This window comes from Protopterus annectens, chromosome 4.part0 (genome assembly GCF_019279795.1).
Source record: "Protopterus annectens isolate FY-2018-M chromosome 4.part0, PAN1.0, whole genome shotgun sequence".
Classification (NCBI taxonomy): domain Eukaryota; kingdom Metazoa; phylum Chordata; order Ceratodontiformes; family Protopteridae; genus Protopterus; species Protopterus annectens.
Genome location: NC_056733.1, coordinates 521,582,322 through 521,603,249, shown reverse-complemented (window position 1 = coordinate 521,603,249; position 20,928 = coordinate 521,582,322). Strand labels below are relative to the sequence as shown.

At 41.0% G+C, this 20,928-nt stretch overlaps 1 protein-coding gene across 2 annotated transcripts in view; it reads right to left on the bottom strand.

Annotated features, from left to right (window-relative positions):
* The window catches only part of LOC122799411 (zinc finger protein 883-like), a 129,570-nt gene that overhangs the window by 57,897 nt on the left and 50,745 nt on the right, over positions 1–20,928 (bottom strand). Inside the window, exon 3 of one of the 2 annotated variants that reach the window (XM_044068442.1) lies at positions 7,086–7,208. In XM_044068442.1, the coding sequence (XP_043924377.1) occupies positions 7,086–7,208 (123 nt within the window). Of the gene's footprint in view, positions 1–7,085; positions 7,209–20,928 lie in introns of those variants that run through there. The other variant, XM_044068444.1, reaches the window with a different exon arrangement.

The window sequence follows — 20,928 nt, the reverse complement described above, 5'->3', positions numbered from 1 at the left end:
GTTTTTAGGGTCATGCATACATGTATGCATTCCTTGATTCACCTTCCTGATGGTATTAAATTATATTCCTTGTATAATACAGCACCAGTTGTTAGAATGTGTTTTAAATCTGTAGTTTTGAACAGTCTTCCAGTAAGCAATGAAACAAAATGTATGAACCAATAATGACAAAACAAAACTACTCATTTTAGAAAATTTCAACCATAAAAGGCCACTCAAACTTCTCATAATCCACCAATATCAGTAAATATGCAAAATGTCTGCAGAAGTAAGTCATGGGATCTCTAACTAATGAAAGAGGTTGCTGCTAGGAAACAACTCTATATTTCATTGTTTCATCTAAAAATAAATTGGCTGTTACCCTTGAAGAATAAATTGCCTATGTTATATTAAAAAATGATAAGCTAATAATACTGCAACAGGGAATGGATAGCAAACTGATAACAGATTCATAGTTACTAGGTAACTCCTCCAAAGGAGGAAATTCACAAGACTGTAGCATCTACTCCCTTTAAAATACAACATAGTACAGTATCAGCGATCTATCTGCATACTGTGGGAGTAGAACCCACAGCTTCTGCATCAAAAGTAAGCTACTACCTGTTGTGCTAACAATGCAAACGGTCTTGAAATATGCAGCACTAAACTTCTCTTCCCCTGAAGCTCTCAGCTCCTTGTAAAAATTTTTATTTATTTAACATTTTTTAACCAGGAAAGTCAGAGTTGGAAGAAAGCCAATTTTCAGCAGAGGGCAGAGGCCCAGGGAGAAATGCTCCAGATGCATGTCTTTGTAACATAGGAGGAAACCAGAGTACCCAGAGGGAACCCACCCAAATACAGGGAAAACATAAAGACTCCACACAGAAGGCATCCCAGCCAAGAATCAAACCACATAACCTCTTGCTGTGAGGCAACAGCACTACCACTGCACCATCCACTTGACACAACTAAATCTCTAAATTTTACAGCAGAAGAAATGTGGAAAAAGACAAATTGTATTTGGGGTGGGGGCAAAGGGCTAAAACCAGGGACACATTTTAAATATTGCTTGTATAATCTTAGAAAGGTGCTAAAATAGTGTTCTGTGTTACTGTGTGTTTCCAAATAAAAAGATAACACTGAAGCTTAAAGGGCTTTCATTATGATTTGCCAGAAAGCCACAAATCTTAAGAGGAACAGACCAAAAGTATGAGCCAAACTCCCTGAATCACATGTGGTGGTGTGGGTAGAAAATGCAGGACCCTATACCTAGGGTACAGGGTTTGAGCCCAATTAAACACATGCACACACACACACACACACACACACACACACACACACACACACACACACACACACACACGAAATATCACTTTGGAGCTACACACAAGACATATCGCTTGGGAGCTACTATATAAAATAAATGGAACTAGCACTAAACAGCCATCACTATCACTTTGGAGCTATGGCCCTTTTTGATATAAATCCAATACCATTGTACCTACAAACTCTAGCACATAACTTTTTCCAGACATTAAACAACTTGAATACATCCTTGGTCAAAGCATTACACTTGAAATTATGTGCAAATGACCTCTAGAAACAGTCATCAACATCTTTGAATACTATGCAGTCTCAAGTGGTACCCAATGTCAGAGCCCATTCTAACGCCAAAATAACTGACTGTAAATGTTTTGAAACCTTGATGACAATTTGTAAATATCATTCTAAGCAATGCCTCAAATATTTCACCAACTTTCACACTGTTCTCACACCACCATGGGAACAGCCAGCAATTCCTCATACAGTAAACTCATGTACTGTTACTTCCTATGTTTTCTATTCTGTATATTTGAAACCCAAAATTAAAAATGCAGTGTGTACACTAACATTACTACAATCAAATCTGTAACAATCTGTGTATTATTTAGTGACTGGTTTGATTAAGGTATTGAGGGAAATTCCAGCCACTTTACAGAACATAGTGGGATAAAGAAAGATTTAGGCCAATGGCAAAGTGCGCTATCTAGCTACTGCATAAAATAAATGGAACTAGTACTAAATGGTCATCACTATCACTTTGGAGCTACTGCATAAAATAAATGGAGCCAGAAATACCACTTCAGAGCTACTGCATAAAATAAATGGAACTAGCACTAAACGCTCGCACTTACTGCATAAGCGTAACAGAATGAAATATCACTGACTTCCTCCAGAACTGGAGCCTTAGAAGTAAGCAGCTATCCACGGAGCTAACACTTGGGAACCTTATCAGCAAGAAGTGCTTTCCCCGCACTTTTGTGTTTAAATTAGTGCGACGTGCGCAGGAGTCCTCCTCGCCCTTGCCCTGTGGTTCCGGCACCTATAGCTATAGTTTACCACCTGTTTGTCTTTTCGGCTGCCAGTAGTGATTCGGGTTGGGAAATTGAAAAAAAAAGACATGCTAGAATAGATGCAGCTGAATCATTGAGCTGCATCTGTCTTTTGAGCCATGGATTTGTTTTTTTTTTTTTTTAAAAGAGATGATCTGCAAAAGTGGGAGGGCTCCCCTCCCCCTCGCTCTATGGTTCCTGTGCCCATGAGGTACACCCATTTTGACAGGGAGGGGAGAGTGCAGAGTGCCATCTCACTGATTGAGATCTATCAGTGAGGTAGCTGGAGAACCACACAACAGTATCAGAGGAGAAGTTGAGGTTATGCAGTTTGTGCAGCAGAAGAGAGTGTGAGACAGTGTCAAAAGCTTTTGAGAGGTCCAAGAATAGGCAATAAATAAGTTTATGGTCATCCATGGCTATAGAGACTGTGTTGAGGAAGGATAATAGAGCTGTAGTGGTGCTATGTTTGGGTCTAAAGCCATGTTGAGTGGGTGTAAGCAGATTTTCCTTTATTAGATACTGCATAACTTGTTTATGAATACATTTTTCTAGTACTTTAGAGCGAGGGGAGAGGATAGCGATAGGTCTAAAGTTGGAGATATCAGAGGAGTTACCTCCTTTGTGCATAGGTAGAGTGTAGTATTGTTTCCAGATGGAAGGGACTTTAATCATCTAATTAGGATAGATACAGGGACAGCAAGAAAGTCAGCTGCTAGTAGAAGAAATGTGGAAGGAATATTGTCAGTTGATGCTGAGCAGGGTTTTAATTTAGAGAGTAGAGTTTTGATGTAGCTGGTTTGAGGGAGAAGATATTTGAGAAGATAGTATTAGGAGTAGGTTCAGAAAAGTTGGAGATGTTAGTAGTAGAGGAGTTTGGGTTAGGGTTCAGTAGCTTAGATATTGAATCGATTAAATAGGTATTGAAGATAGTGGCAGTTGCTTCACATGTCTTGTCTGGGCATGGATTGGGGGAGCTAAGATTACCAGGATGTAATATTTGGTTAACAGAGTTCCAGAATTTTTTAGGATGAGATTTTAGGGTTGTGGGAGGTTTGTTATAGAAATCCTTTACATGATGGTACAGAGGAGGCTGGCCATCCTATGTATCCAAGATACAAGATGGAAAGGCAGTGCAGCAAAGGGATTCAGAGTCTACTACTCGGGAGGAGGGCAATCTAGAAATGGTGTGGGAATTGTATTGAGAGAAAGGCTTTAAAAGGCAGTGAGGACTGTCATCAGAATTAGTGACAGACTCATGGTGATCAGACTCCAGCCTAATTATAGGATAATATTCATAATCTCAGTCTATGCCTCACAGCAGGGTTGTGATAATGAAGAGACAATTACATTCAGACAGCAGTTGCAGAATCTACCAGATAAAGCAGGACAGTATGAATTAGTGTTTGATAATGGGTGACTTCAATGCACATATCAGGACAGACAGAACAGGATACGAGGACTGCCTGAGAGGGGGCATCTGGAATAAAGAAGGAGAGGCCACTGTAGACGTCTGTCTTGCAAATGGTTCGATAGTGGCCATCACATTGTTCAAAAGGAGAGACAGTCACAAAATCACATACAAGAGTGGCCAACATGCATCTCAGGTAGACTTCCTCCTAGAACGTAAAGGGCACTAGGGTAGAGAATCCGTGATTGCAAGTTATCCCCAGTGAGACAGTCGGTCCACAGCTTAAACCACTGGCTGCCACAATCAGCTGCAAGCAGTGGTCAGAGAAGGCTCTAAAGTCAACACAGACCAGGCTGACAACACAACAGTTCAAGGAATTGCTCAGGGCTCTAGCACCCCATGAAAAGGAGGAAATAGGTGGAGTTGAAGGATGGCAGTGCCTCAAAACAGCATATGTGAGGACTACAGAAAATATATGTAGCCAAGCCAGGTATGGAAATAAGCTAGGAAAGCTGGAGGTGGAATGCAAAAGTTCGGGAAGTCATCAAAAGAAAAGAGTGGAGGAAAAACTGGGAGTCAGAAAAGCTGGACCATGCTAAGAAGGAGTACTGGTTGGCTAACAAACAAGCTAAGAAAGGAGCTGCAATAGCAAAGAACAGAGCATCAAAAGTACTCTACCAGCTTCTAGAAAGTGACTCAGTAGGTGGCAAAAAGAAATTATATCAGGTTGCAAGGCAAAAACAGAAAGATAAAGACGTCAGGTACCCTTCATAAGGAATGCCAGCAACAACGTGCTCACCTTCCACAGGGCATCAAAGGCAGTTGGAAGAAGTACTTCATTCCAGCAGCTTCTGAATGAAGAAAACCCCACAGAAGCTGTACTGCCCAAACACAGCCTACGATGAGAGAAGAAGAGAAGCCCACATCAGAAGAAGTAAAAACAGCAGTACGGAAGATGAAGTCAGGGAAAGCAGCAGGCTCAGATGAGGTCACAGCAGATATGATAAAGATGCTGGATGAGATAGGGGAGAAATGGTTCCTGAGGGTAACTCAGCAGTGTAGAGAGAAAGGTGTCTCCCAGATGACTGGAGAATAAGCCTACTCATGCCAGTGTACAATAACAAAGGGGACATCCACAACTGTGGGCAGTACAGAGGTATCAAACTCCTGTCACACTGCATGACAGGTTTGGAGAGGGTGACTGACAAACAGATATGCAGAGCAGTAGAAAGCAAGATGGCAGATAAGCAGTTTGGATTCAGATCAGGATGCAGCACAACTGATTTAATGTTTGTAGTGAGACAGATAGTTGAGAAGAAGCTAGAGATGAGAAAAGAGTCCAAATGGGCATTCCAAAATTTGTAGAAAGCATATGACAAGGTTCCAAGAAAGCTGATATGGGCAGTTCTTTGGTGGTCAGAAGTCCCAGAAACATTGGTAGAATTAGTGCAGGCTATGTACAAAGATCCAATGACTGCCATACAGACAGTGTTTGGTGTCATACAGGGTTCCCAATGAGAGTGGGTATGCATCAGGGTTCAGCTCTGAGCCAACTGCTGTTCATACAGGTGATGGATTACATTAGCAAACAAGTTGGAGTGGACAGATCCACAAAGTTGCTGTACGCAGATAATGTGGCATTACAGGCAGACTCCGAGCAACAACTTCAGCAAAGGCTTGGGGAATGGAATGCAAAACTGAAGGCACAAGGGATGAAACTAAGTGCAGATTAGACAGTGGTTGTTGTTGTTGTTAATGGCCTCAAACTGGGGAAACCAGAATAAGCTGAGAGCTGCGAATGAAGGGAAGATAGTGGAATAGGTTAACAGCTTCAAGTATCTGGGAGGGGTGGTTGATGAGAAGGGAAGTCTGAATGAAGAGATCAAAGTTACAATCAGAGGGGCTGCAGCCAACTGGCATAGAGTGCCAGGTGTAGTGTATGAGAGAAGAATGCCAAAGAAGATGAAAAGTAAGGTGTACAAGACAGTGGTGTGACCATTACTACTGTATGGTATAGAAACCTGGTCAGTAAAGGCAGAGCAGTTGAAGAAGCTAACGGCGATGAAAATGAAGTGCCTGAGATGGGTGATAGGATGCACACTGTGGGACAGAAGAAGAAATTATGACATAACAGCAGAAGCCAAAGTAGCTCCAACTGCAGAAAAAATCAGGGAGAACAGATTACTGTGGTTCGGACATGTGCAGAAAACAAGAAGACAATCTGGTGAAGAAGATTTCTGACAGACAGGAAGAAGGTAAGAGGAAATGAGGGCATCCAGCAAAGAGGTGGATGGATTGTGTGAGAGAAGATCTGCGACAGTCGGGCATAAGTGCCAAAGAAGACAAGAGTGTGGCACTGAATTGAGAAAGATAGCGACAGTTAACACAACACCCTGATCCCATGTAGAAAAATACTGGGAAAAGAGGATTAATGATGATGACACTTAATATCGCTTAAAAAATGGATGCTAATGCAAAACCTGTTATTCGAGCAACTTTCTAAGTTTACAAGAGCAATAGTTAAAATCTGTTCCTATTGTTGTGCCTTCCCCACATTATTTTTGTCTTTGCACAGATTTCTTGTGCTTAGAGGTTGAGAGGTATGGTAGGGGCTCCAGGTTTGAAAACTGCTCAAGGACCAAGGTATACTTAATCCGTCACTACAAATATGCCTTATACACTATGCAAACTGTCAACTCTGCAACATAGCTAATACAGTCAAAATAACATACATGTCAAATTTGGCTAGTTGTTTACACACACTGATTTAACAGGAAGCTGAGGAGAGAAAGGAAAGTAGCAACCATTCTAAAGTATAGTTTGTCATCATGATACTTCTACTTTGAAAAATACTTCACCTCTGCTGTACAGACAAGTAAGGGTAATATCAGAGGAAAATAAAAATATCTAAGTTACTTAAATTCATGTTTAAGCTAATAAATCTAAGATGTAGCTGTGACAATATTTTGATATCTTGTAGGGAAAGTGGGCATTTATTTTAATTGTGCAAACAAGAAAAAATCTTTTGTTAATTACAGACTCCACCAAAGTCCTCTAGTCTTGACTATCTCACACATATTATAGCACACATGCCTGGTTTTCATAACCTGAAAGCATGGCCTATGATTTTAAATGTTTAGTGCACTGTCCAGTTCAGTTTACAAAACAAATTGGAAAGATTATGAATAATTATTGTTTTTATTAATACTGGCAGTTATAACCGATGTTCACTTATTCATCCTCAATGTACATTTTTTTACTTGTTTAACTCTTAGACAAAAACTGCAAAGCCAAATCAATAAATTAGCTAACTAGTTACTTACTCTTGGAGATGACCTTGGGAAGGCTCCTTTGAAGCACCGTCACTTGTTGTTCTGTCACATTAAAGGGACGTTCACCAGGCTTTTCAATTATAAGCAACAGCTGTTCCATTGGAATGTTATACCCTGAATAACAAACACAAATTATTTAGTTAAAAACACATCCCAACAAATTCAGTCATGTCAATAACTTACTACATAAACATAACTGACAATGTTAAAAACTCAGAAACAAACCAGAAGCTCAGAGAGCTCATGCTTATTTACTTAAGAATTTAATGGTACCTCTGATTTGAAGACTCGCATATTTAGTGCCAGTAAACAGGTTTATAGTTGTAATGCAGCAGTATTACTGAAATCATTATATCCAGGAAACAACCATACTGTAGGACTCAGAAAAAAGATAGCACTGGTGAAGTGCTGTGCGACTCGGTAGGCTATTTTGTTTAAGCTGTCCGTTGTACTTCCACCTAAGCGCAATTACAGTTCAGTTAAATGAATACCTAGCTACATTACCCCCATTCCATGAAACAAGTAAAGTTTAAAAAACAGCCGATCAGGTTGTGTAGTGCTTCGCCACAGCCAACTTCTTTATGAATCCCAGAGCTTGAATAAACTATAAGGAAGTAAGTTACACACAAATTTCAGCTTAGAGAAAGTCTAAAGTGAGATTTAGAAAGTCAATGTTGCATGTCAGTGAGGGAAATGGCTGGTTATGGCTGACTAACAGGAAAGGTTCTTCAGTGCAGCTATCCCTCAGCAAGTATGCCACTGCAAAGCAATCTGACATTGGGCTTATTACATTGGGTGGAGGGGCACCCAGCAGGCTGGCATATGGCCAGGCAAGTAGGTTTATCTTTAAAAAAAAAACAATCACTGGTCTCTGAAAAATCTCTGCAACTGGAAATAATACCTATAACAACAACATGGCTGTCCTTTCCATGTACTGTGGGCTCAAAGTGGTTCTGCAGAAATCTAGGCGTGCAGTGATGCAACAGTCACACGTGGCTCAGCACTGCAGAAATGTAGGCATGAAGTGGTGCAACAGTCACACGTGGCTCAGCACTGCAGAAATGCAGGCGTGCAGTGGTGAAACAGCTGCATGTGGCTCAGCACTGTAGGAATCTACTTTTTTGAGGCAGGGTCTTTGGCTGAGTTCAGTGAAACCAAAAGTTGGATACAGATCAGTTACTCACTTTTGCCCACTGTTTTTTTTTTACATCTCTGGTAACCATATTCCTTTGAACATAACTGCAGCTAGTCTTCATGGCTTAGTGCAAGCTTTCCTAAATCCCAGCCTTGACAATTGTGCATTTCGGCAATAAAGTTTTGAGATATTTCTGTTGTATGTCATAAAACTTGGATGGGCTGATGACAGATATATTGTCTTGGTACAAACTGGTAAGTTTGAAATTGGTTTGCACTTCAGTCAAGGAACCAGAGATACCTTGGCTGCGTTCATTGTCCTTTTACTAGACAGAGAGTGGTCTGTAACAGTGACTCAGTAACTGGTGCAGAAATATTTTAATGGATTGGAAGTCTATGTACTGGTGGAACAGATGGTATGAGCTGTATGTTTATTGATTTAGTTAGCCCAGTCAGGGAAAAGTGATCAAAATACCTTTTACACTCATGATCCAGGCCACACCCAATTACAAATATTAACTGACACATCTGGAATTGTAATAGCAAATATGTAGCAGACAATAACAGCAGCAGATTGTAGAAATATTTTAACAGTGCCAATTACTCCTAATTTACTGTCCTCAGTATTACTCCCCTGGCATCCGTCTTTGCATTCTAAACAAGGATTTCAAGGAACCAGCATTCCAATATTTTCCTTTGGGCAGCTTACAGTGAAAATGATAATTTATTTTGTTAGTAATATTAATCTTTGTCAGTGAAGAAATTGCAATTATATATATCTAGTAGATGGTACCAGAGTTTTTCTCTAAATAATACATATAGCGCAAGACTCTACATGCTTTGTAGCAGTGTGTTTCAGCTGACTGGTACAATTTTTGAAAAGGATTTCTTTTATTTCCAAGGACAGAACAAATTAAGGCTGAGACAGTGATATTCCACCCCCCTTACTGCCACTCTGACAGATGTCCCAGTGCCCCATGTCCTACTCTGGGTCTACTGGTATTCCAATACTCCCCCTGATCAAATTCTTGAATTTACTCTGGGGCCAGCAAGGAACCTAAGGGCATCCACGGGGTTGGGGGGAAGAGGGTCTGCTGTCTATCTTCTAACCAATGTTTTTTTTTAATATATGACTTACCCATCCCCTCCCCCACATGCTCTTTGACACATGTTCAAGGGCAACTCCCCTCTTTGGACCACTCATCTCCTTCGAAGGTGTCCTTGACGAATGCCCTGTCCCTTCACAGGATGGACACACTCATTGCTCCCTGCATCTCTGTCAGTTGCCTGAGCCACTTATTAAACTCAGGTTGCCTGCACTGTAAAAAGGCCCTCGGTCGGCGGGGATCCAAAGTGGTCTGGGTCCGGGCGGCTGATGTCGCATTCTCTCCGACGTCAGCTAGGAAAAGATGGTGTGGCAATCAACCCCTTGCAGGACTGCCGAGCAAAGCCTGCTCTTTTGAAATAGTCTGTTTTGAAATTGCTTTCCTTGGACTTGCAGGGGGCTAAGCTACAAAAAGTTGTTCACTTCCTACACTGGCGGTTCTTCTGTCCCGGAAATTGCAAGCCAACTGGAAGCTGCTGCTCAAATGTTGTATCTAGCTGAAATAGCAGATGCATGTATCTTTATGGAAGAATATGAGAGGCCGTCTCTTAATATCTCTGCCAATATTTCAGAGATGGTGGGATGTTCCAATTGCTGAATCTTTTCCACTTTGCTAAGTAAACCTTTCTGGTGGATGGTCTTGGCCTCTGTTAGTATCCCGCTGAACTCTCCTTGAGAGAGAGAGAGCTGATTTATGGGATCTCCCAGGCTGTGTTGAGTCAAAAGTAGAGCCATTGGGGGAGCCCACCTCCTCTTTAGTAATACTGAGGTCATCAGTGGCAGAGGTGGGAATGCATAGATTGTGTTAGTTGATGGTATGTCCTTGTGCAGGATTTTGGTAGAGAGATGGTTGAGTGAGAGCAAAATAGGTCCTTCTGGCTTGCCCCATGTCGAAGTGAGTTGTCTGCTGTGAAATTCCTGCTTAGGCTGTCGCCAACACATTGTCGCCCCCATCCAAGGTCTGAGGTCAGTGTGGTCATAGTCTGTTATATCTGGTTTTTTGAAATGACATACTGTGTTTTTTGTGCTCACGAGGCCACCACCCAGGGAATTCCTTGTAGGCATGGAATGAGCGAGTGATTGTGTCCAAAGTTTGCTGTGTTGAGGAGAAATGCTTTTTTTAGGTACCATTGAAGCTTCTCATGTGTAGTCTTGCTAATGGAACAGGAGAATGCAGAGGATGCCACCACACCAGGGCCTGTAGGAATCTCCTTGCCTTCAGTCATCTTTGTTTTTTTAAACCTTTATTTGGAAGTAATGCTTTAACTTCTCTTGCTTGTCTTCAGGCAGGTAAGCCATCTGCTGGGCTGGCTCTTGTTTGGCTCCTAAGAATTGATGGCTGATGTAGAGCTTGACTTGGAAGTTGACTGTTGTCATACTGGTGTAATCAGAGCTTGAAGTAAATCCAGGTTTTTATCCCCTGGAGCCTGCAATGAGCATTACTGAAGGTAGAGTCAGCATTTTGAACTTTGGTACTATGAGAAAAGGTGTTTAATGACAAGTCACAGTCTTGAGTAAAACCCCTGGTCTTGTTCTTTGTTGGAACTAGTCAGCAGAGTGATTTGCTTGATAGCCTCTGCCCTGGTTTTTGTGGTAGTTTGGCATGTTTTGTAAATCTTCTAACACGTAATCCTGATATTGTAACATATGAAAAAGGCAATAAAGCTCTCTCATAGATAAGGTAGTGGATGTGTAAACCTTTTGCCCCATCTCTCCTTAATGACCTAAGCTTCCTAGGGAAGGAGGCTTTTTTTAGGTGGGGAAAAACCTTTAGGCCCCCCTAAAATAGTTTCCAAAAATCAGCAGTATGAACTGAATAAATGGGAATGTTTCTCTGGAGTCTGTATACCCCTGTGGCTTTCTGGGAGCAGAGGAGAAGAAAGGGGGTAGCACTATAAATCATATATTCCTGACCATGCCACTTGAAATGTTCCTCATGGTGTGCAGAACTTCCCCCAAAAGAAATATCACGGGAGGCAGAGGGAGGAGGATGGAATCTTCCATCCCCGTCCTCCTCTGGGTCGAAGAGCTCTTCTGGCCATCAGAGTGACAGAGCCCTCAGAATCTTCATCTGAAGGAATATAGAGGGAGGAGGTCAGGCCTTTTATTTTATCAGCTGAAGGAGGCTCTCTCATCCTCAGGATGGAAACCTCTAATCATGGAAATTAAATCAGCAGCCATGGACATAATTTGTTGTTGGTCTCTGGTAGGCTGAATGCTTTGTTTTGCTGGCTGCCTTAGCACTAGTGTGGCCTTTATAGACATGGCCATAGGAGGCCTGGCAGCTCCGCAGTGCAGGAGTGACCCTGTCTACAGCAATGGTCTCGGGCATTTCCTCGGGTTTATTATCGGGAGGAAAACTGGGGGAGTGATGAGTCGGGTGGCTGTCGCGGTGTGTGTCGGTGTGGTGGGAGCGGTGGTACGAGAGACCGCAGAGGGAACCAGAGGAGAGGAGCTGGAGTTTTGGCGTGGAGTGGTGGGGTATCGGTGGGCGAGGTGTGGGCGTCCCAGTCTTTCCCAGTCTTTTAGTTTTTCGATGTCGATCGGTCCCGCGGGGTACGGCAAATATTAAAAAAAAAATCTTCAAAATCTCGCGCCCGGCGAACCGGTGCCTGAGAGCTGATGCGCTTGGAAAGCGAGACAGGGGTATTTGTTTACCACAAGAAAGACATTGTTTTTTTTTTTTCAGTAATTTCTGACATCAGCTGGGAAGAAAAGGGTCCCCAGCGGTATAGATTTTTTGATGACTTCGGCATCGGGAGGGGACGACCGACAGGGCTTTACTCCTCTATGTCACTAGAGTGGCTAGTTGTATTCCATCATGATTCCTTAATTTGTAGGTTGATAACTTTATTTTCAAGTTATTACTTGAAGAGGGAAGTGACCAAAAGTCAAGAGAATTGCTTAAGAAATGAGCTCTAGTTGGTAGCTATTTTTATTGAAGTGCAGTGGTGTTGTCTTTACTTATATACCCTGACTCAAGACACACCATGGTGCTAACAGCAACATTGTGCCAAATGTCTGCTCCACTACCAGGAAGCCAGTGTGTCCTTCATTAGTGGTTGCACTGTACATTTTTAGTAGGGGTGGGGGGAACACAGTCCATACATCCCTCATGCGAACAGAGTCATACATCCCACTTCTTACAGCGGTTCAGTTTGGAACTGTATTAAATCAGCCATATTTGAATTGTCCAGTTTGTTTTCCAAGCCACACACAACCATTATATTGCATCTTATCTTTCATAACTTTAACATCTGCAGCCCTTCTGTATAATGTTGATTTGAAATACAAAAAAAAAAACTCTTCTATTTTCAATGGTTCAGTTCTCTGTTGAGAGATATTCTCATCAGTGGAATTATAGAATGTGTTTATTCAGTTTCCCATCAAAGATATTTTTGTTCTCGATTAGGATTTCTGCTGTCATTATAATAAATGTGTTTAAGGCATCTTTCCAGTTGTACTTATGATGAAAATGACAGTATGTTGTTGTTGTCTTTCGGCTTTTCCCAGTTAGGGGTCGCCACAGCGGAACTCCGGTCCGCTAATGATTGGCAGTAGATTTTCACGAACGCCGAGGTGCCAGCTCGACATTCAACCTTCAACGAAGGCATGCCTATTTACGCATGTCTTTCAAACCACAGGTAGGACATGCAGACTCCACACAGAAGGCACTCCCCCGCACTCCAGCCGAGAATCGAACGGGAGAACTTCTTGCTGTGAGGCAACAATGCTACCGCTGCACCACCGCGGAAGTAGTGAAAATGACAGTATATTTACACATAATTCAGGAATATAAACAGACTAGTTTATCCTTAAAACAAAATTGAGCTCAGGTATATTAAGGGGTCATTTCTGTAACACCCTAGGTAGTAGCTCTGTCTGGAAGGCTGTGCTCTGACTTTATGCTTACTAATAATGCAGTCTGTGTCTTTTGATAAGATGACATTATGAAGTAATTCCACTAACAAATGCTCATATGTTTACTAAATAATTTTGCTTGTTATACGAAGTATAAAAAGCAAAATTATTTAGTGTAAACCTATCTTTACAGCAGCAGCATTCTTTAGATTCCAAGTTTTAAATAATATTTCTGTCACATGTAAGCATGGTAAATGTGACTTTTGGTGTAATGTTCTTTACACCACTGACATTATCAGAACTGTTGAAGCCAGATACCTTCTGTCAGCAACATTTGAATTAATTCCCCTGTGAGCTTTTAAATGAAGACAGGGAATTCTGTTAATGTTGATTAGCATCTGACACATTTGCAGAACTGTACAAATTATGGCCACCTAAAATTAATAAGATGAATGAGGCAGACATCAAGGGTCACTGACAGTTTTTCTGTCTATCATATGATATTTAAAAGGATGGCTTCCTGTAGATAGAATGTAATATTGATTTGCAATTATTAACATAAATATAGTAGACTTCCACTGCCATCATTCTACAGATCCTAGACAAACACCAAGTAGTTGTATAAGATTTAGGTACAATTCTGTGCTGGGGAGGCAAATGGTAACTAATGGTCAGCATGGAAAGAATTAAGTATAAGAGTGATTTCTTTTGTTTCACTTTGCATAATTAAATTCTAGTCCTGCTGTATTAAACACTTGGCGTGAGATTCACAGAACGTACACTGCAATCACCCACTCTGCTGAATGGCACAGCTAGCCACAACTACACAGAGAAATACATTTTAATGGCTCATAAGGAAGACATGACCCTGTTATTCTAACCATATTTTACTTATTTGTACATTTATTAAGTGGGATGGTGCAGCGGTTAGCGTTGCCATCTCACAGCAAGAGGTTCTCTGGTTTGATTCTCAGCTGGGTGCCTTCTGTGCGGAGTCTGCATGTCCTCCCTGTGGTCGCGTGGGTTTCCTCCGGGTGCTCCGGTTTCCTCCCACATCCCAAAGACATGCTGTAGGTGGACTGGAAACTTTAAATTGGCCGTAGGTGTGAGTGTGCGCATGTGTGTGCCTTCTGTGGAAGGTTGGGCGCCGGGCTGGCAACTCGACACTGTAAAACTCCACTGCCAATCATGAGCGGACAGATGATCCGCTGTGGCGACCCCTAACCAGGAAAAGCCGAAAGAAGAAGAAGAAGAAGATTAAGTGGGCAAGTGAACACAGCAAAAGGACCTTTTACAGTCTTGTATCCATTTCCCTTTCTACTGAGTAAAATATAATATTACAATACATTTCCATGACCGAGTAGGCACATATAAACACCTTTATTAAATCACAACTAAACCAGTGACACAAGTACACATGCATTAATATGAAAGAAAACAAATCAGAGTAACATTTTCACAATTAGCACAGATTCCATTTACCTTTATGCAACTTTCTCTTTCCATTTTCTAAGGACACCACCTCCAGTTCTTTTACCTCCTTTACAATATTCAGTTGCAGTTGACCCCTACATTATCCATAAAAGACTGTTCCATATGTACACTTCCTCTATGACATCTCAACTTCCCAAACAGCCCTCCATCTACCACCTTGAAACAATGCTGAACAAATCTCCAAGGGTATATGTGTGTGTGTATAAGAGGAGTAGCTAGGCCACTTGTTACCCACGGGGAGACCCTCATCCTCCCCCCCTCACACACACACACACACACACACACACACACACACACACACACACACACACACACACACGGAGCAAAAAAAATTTTTTTGAACGGGGTGGGAAAAATGCCTAGACAACAGCTTTTCGGAAAAACATAAGAGACCAAGAAGCTCAAAAGCATGTCCAAACAGGACGTTTTACTGAAAGTTTAATGTATTTTCAGATTTAATTGTTTAACTGTCATGTGATGCATAATCAAACACAACACAACACAACACAGCTTTAGCAATTTAAAGAAACTATACAGATATTAAAAATAAAAAAGAATTCAGCACAATCCATATCTTTTTGTGGGTACAGTCCAAATGCCAATAGCAGCATAACAAATGATACTAATAAGAGCTTGGTAAATATGAACTGCAAAACAGAAATAACTGTGGTTCAAACAGAAAATCATGACCCACAGGAGAAGCAACTAAAATACACATTTTGACCAATCAATATTTTATATGCACGTATACTAAACAAAAATGTTTAGTGTGCATTGCCATACCATTTGTACCCAAACTTTACATCAGATTGACAACTCTTTGTAACACAATATTTTGATAGTTAGTGCTAGTTCAGTGAACACTGGATCATCTACACAGCAGTGTGCAGTTTATTGTCTGCTTACAGCCTGCCCCAGTGACATAGTAAGATACTAGACACTTACACTGAGTGCGTTTACTGTTTAGCAACAGAGGTGTGCTGTACTAGATAACAGAGGCTGTGCCTCAAAGTGTGTTATTTCAGTTATAAAATGACTTTCAGTTATAAAACATAACAAGTGAATAAAGATAAATGCAAAGTGCAAACAAGTAAGCAACAGAAGAAATTAAAAAGTATTGGAAAAAAAATTGTCCCCTGGATTAAATTGCTTCTGAAAGTATGAGTTCTGCTGGATTCATGTAATATTCATAAGGTACAGGGTTTTATTCTTACCTTTGGGATAGGAAATATGGCTAGGCTTGACATGGCATACAAGGACACACAGACATAGACACACACAGACACAGATTCATGTAATATTCATAAGGTACAGGGTTTTATTCTTACCTTTGGGATAGGAAATATGGCTAGGCTTGACATGGCATACAAGGACACACAGACACAGACACACACAGACAGACACACACACACACACAATGTTTGTTACAGCACAAAACATACCATGATAGATATATATTCAATTTGCATGCCAGTCATCAAAAAATAAAGTGCCTGAGCTAAAATTTGCATAATTTTAATTATAGCATACATTTTATAAAAACCCAATAATAGTCATAAATACCAAACCCAATAACTATTTGCATACCGCATTACATATACCTATCCTACTTTATGATACTTTTCAGCTGCTGCAAAAGAGGAAGGAAAGTTTCCAAAGTCCTAAACCAATCTCTGGCTGAGACATACAGTATAACACTTTGGGCAGCACAATTTGTTATTCTGCAAATTTGCAGTAATGGTGATTACTTCAGTTCAAGTACTCTGATGGAGACCCCAAAAGCCTATTAAGAATACAGAGTGCAGTGAGGCCTCATTTTCTCCATAGTTCACCCAGGCAACAAATGGACTTTGAGTATTAACCAACATGAGCTGAATACTTAGCCCTGGTCTCTACCTCTCAACCGTCCAGAGTTTTGCAGAGCATCCAGATTTTCACCTCAAAATTTGTGATTTTCTGGAATATCAGTGAGGACTGAACTCATTAAATAACGACATACAATTTTGTGTGTTTCAGACTTCATTTCCTTCAGAAAATGTACAATACGAATCCTGCTATTCTGTGGACTTTCAAAGAGCAATATTTAAAACCTGTCCCTATTTCTGGGCCATTACCCCCGTTATTTTAGACTTTGTTCAAATTCCTTGTGCTAACAAGTTGAGAGGTATGGCCTTGAAACTGCCTTCAAGGGAGGGAGAGGGACAAAGAGAGAGAAGAAAGAAAGAAAAAAAGAGAGAGAGACACACACACAGATATGTTAGCTTTTTTTCAAAGAACAGGAAGAATAGACTAGTTGGATGGTGTTGGTGGCTCAACATCACATTGGGGATGCAGGCAAGCCTGTCCCTCCTCAAAACACTTACATTTCAGTGAGCTGATCTTCTGTGAAAGGAGTTACTAGATCCTTGTTTTAAAATCAAGCATATACGCTACAATTATGTTTGGCTTTGATGCACTGCTGCCCATCAAGCAATATAGCTGCATTGTTTGCTTTATTTTCCTAAATTTCCTGGCAGTCTCTTCAGTAATTTGTCCAAGTATGCACATTCACTCAAATGGCAATTGAATGAAACATTTTCCCCAGTGACCCTCATAGCAGGCTGTCCAAGTATTCACAATCACAAAAATTAAATGTTTCTCCCACCACCTTCAGCAGTCTCTCCAAGTATGCACAAGTACCAAAATGAAACTGTTCCGCCAATGACCCCTTCAGCTGTTTGTCCAGGTATTCACAAGAAGCATACTAGTAAGTAACCCTACTTACTTGAGAGACTTGTTTTTCTCTGCCTTAGTATCTCTACCCAACACACCGAATGCAAACACAACCAGCTGAGGAGTATAGCATTTTTTAAACCTAAATTGCTTGCTGTAGGTATCAATGATACAGCCCAAGACACTATGTTTCTAGCACCTTGGCAATGCTCTCTCTACCTGCACAGCCAATCACAGGTCTTTTGAGGGCAGTGTCCAAGCTGTACTACCCTTTGTAGTTCACCTACAAAAGACAAGACACCATGGATGAGTACTTTCCAATTTCTTTGCCGCCAACTTGGTAGATATAGACATCCTGAGACAATGTAGGAATTGTCTTATGTTTACTAAAAACAACTAATCCTTAGAGAAATAGATACAGTATGTGAGAGAAGTAATTACACAAGATCACTGGGGACACGACTTCCACATAAAAGCAGTTAAAATAATCAGGTTGTCAGGATTACACCCACCACAAACATTACTGACACATAGGCCAACATATACTGAGGCACTTAAAGCAACCTTCCTAAACCCAAAGACATCCTAGACATTCATCCTACAAAAAACAAAAAAAAAATCCTCAGAAACCCCAAAAGCACTCCTCCAAAACAACACCCAACACAACACATACAGCAACACCTTTGGTGCCTCAACTACAAAGCCTATAAGGCAAGCCAATATTTTAGTCCTAGAAGACTCCATTAGGAGACCTACACCTGTCATACTCACCATGCTGAATAAGGAGAAAAAACATGGTCAGTTGTCTATAAGTGGAAGATCAACCAAATCACCCACGTGCTCAAGTCATTAGACCATAAGTACAAGTATTACTCATTCATAGTCTATATGGGTGCCAATGGTGCAAGATGTACTTCCCTGGGCTCTATAAACAGAGTGTTCCATAATCTCTCTGACTACGTGCCCAAGGCTGGTAGGTGCCTATCAATGAGCATCACTCTACATTCACTAAGGATGATGTCACGGTATGAACAAAAGATGACCAACTTCAAGAATTGGCTTAGTTTCTGGTGTCATTCCAAGGGGGTACAATATTTGTTAGCATGGGAAGATACTGTCAACAGACCACACTGCTTTGCCAAGGATGGTCTGCACCTGTCCCCTCTAGGCTTTTGAATATTTGCTAAAACTCTGTCCTTCCCCATAGTGCCTTTTTAGGCAATGCCAAGCTGTCAAACCTTCCAACATAGAAAAATCAACCCAAGGGAATGTAAAGTAACCTAAACAAGAAACTCCACTGTCTGTCCAGGCTCTCCTTGGACATCTGCAGAGTTACTGAGACATGGTATAAATCTGTGCTGATCACCCCAGCAGTGCAGGGCTACAATGCCTTCCACACATTTAGGCCATCTACTGCACCGGCAGGAAGCAAAAGTGGAGGTGTCTCAATGTATAACACCACCAAACTGACCTCAAGATGCAGAATACCATGCTTGAGCTTCTTCATGTCCAGATTTCCATAGGCAAAGTTCCATATCATATTCTTGCAAACTAAAGGGCATCATCTATGACCAAAGAAACCCATAACTTATACTTGAACTTAATAGATGCTCTCACCACTCAACCTAATGTGATATTCATTGGCGACTTCAAATACCCCACTATAACCTTGGATACTTATACAACCCCCAAATGTATAGGACTAGAGATTCCTGGACTTTGTAAAGACAAACACCTTGGACCATTCAGTCCTCGACTTAGTACTCACAAACATGGGAGAATGCTGCAACCCCCCCAACCCCCAAGTGTAGTGTCCTCTTTCATAAAGTTAGACCACAAAGCTGTATCCCTCGTAAATAAACATCAATTTTGTAATCTTGGCTAAACCCATAACTTGACCAGTAGATTACACTGTACATGCCAGTTACTTGTTCTTCCTGGCTGATAGGTTTCTGCATTCATGAAATGAAAGAAAACTTGTTCTACTTTGTACTTTTCTGCTAATTGGTTTGCATTGGCTATAAACTAATTACTCTCCGTTATAATCTGACCTGAAGGTGGAAGCCAGCTACGCTCCCCTACCCCTAATACATACCTCCTCTTACTCTACTATTATACTCCCTACACACACATTACACAAGTGACTCCTGTTACTTAACCTTCCTAAACAACCTTACTACTACCAAAAAAACACTCCTGTTTCTCTTTACCTGATTCTCAATCTTCTATTTAATCTTTTAGCACCATTCCCAACTACCTTTCTCCCTTCCATACTTTTGTTCTACATACATTTTGTCACACCCTTCCCTAACAGCACCTATCTGTTTTACGTTGTATATTCTACTTTTCCCAAATAAACCGTCACGTGTTCCTATTCTACCTATATTATCATAATCTAGCCTTTTAAACCCCCCTACTCCTTACATTCCAGAGAAGATACTAGGACAACCCAACTCTATTCCTTCACAAAAAATACTTCTTTCCTACCTACCCTCTATCAGCTTTCAGCATCCATCACTACTAAATATCCTTCTACCCTGTAACTTCATTTTCCTTCTTGATCCCTTCTTCCATACTACCTGTAAGCTATAACATACAGACCCCTTTACTTAATTATGCTACTACTCGGGTCTATATATTATTTCCTCGAAGAGGCGCTCCACTGAACACCTCTTCATCGACTTCAAAACCCAAAACCGTGAACTTTCAAAATATTGAATCTCCACATAAGCGATTTCTTTCCCTTGGAAAGAAATCGCTTGCCCTACAAACACCTACAAATAACCACAAACATTACAAAGTGGGGGGCTTCACCCCCCACCCACCCAACTAAATATACCAACTCTGAGATCACACTACAGTGGGGAAAACAGCAAACCGATGAGGATGGCCAAGTGATTTCTTTCCCAAGGAAAGAAATAGCTTATGTAGATGTTCGATGTTTTCAGATTTCGTGGTTTCAAGTTCAATGAAGAGGCGTTCGATAGAATGCCTCTGAGGAAATAATAGGAACCCTATTACTCAGCTTATCCTACATTGTTCTCCTGCTACTGAGCCAGATTTCCCAAGGAAAGAAATCGCTTATGTGGATATTCAATGTTTTCAGATTCCGTGGTTTCAAGTTCAATGAAGAGGCATTCGATAGAATGCCTCTGAGGAAATAATAGGAACCCTACAACTCAGCTTATCCTACATTGTTCTCCTGCTACTGAGCCAGCTTTTCATCCTACCATGACTGTAATAGCACTCAACATATCTCCAACTCTATCCCAACCACCTATTCATACTTCTTCCATACACTCCACACATCACACCAAACCTGTTTAATGACACCCCTAATCTTTATTCCAAATATAGACTTATTAGCTCCATTCCAACTCAAACCAAACCAAAATTATGTGGAAAAATATTTTCCAAAAAATGTATCAGTTCCCTAATGTACTAAAATCCTTCTGGAAGGAGACATTCACCCTAATCTTAGCCCTACCTATTGCAATGAACATCAAGAAAATTTTCTTCCACAGACTA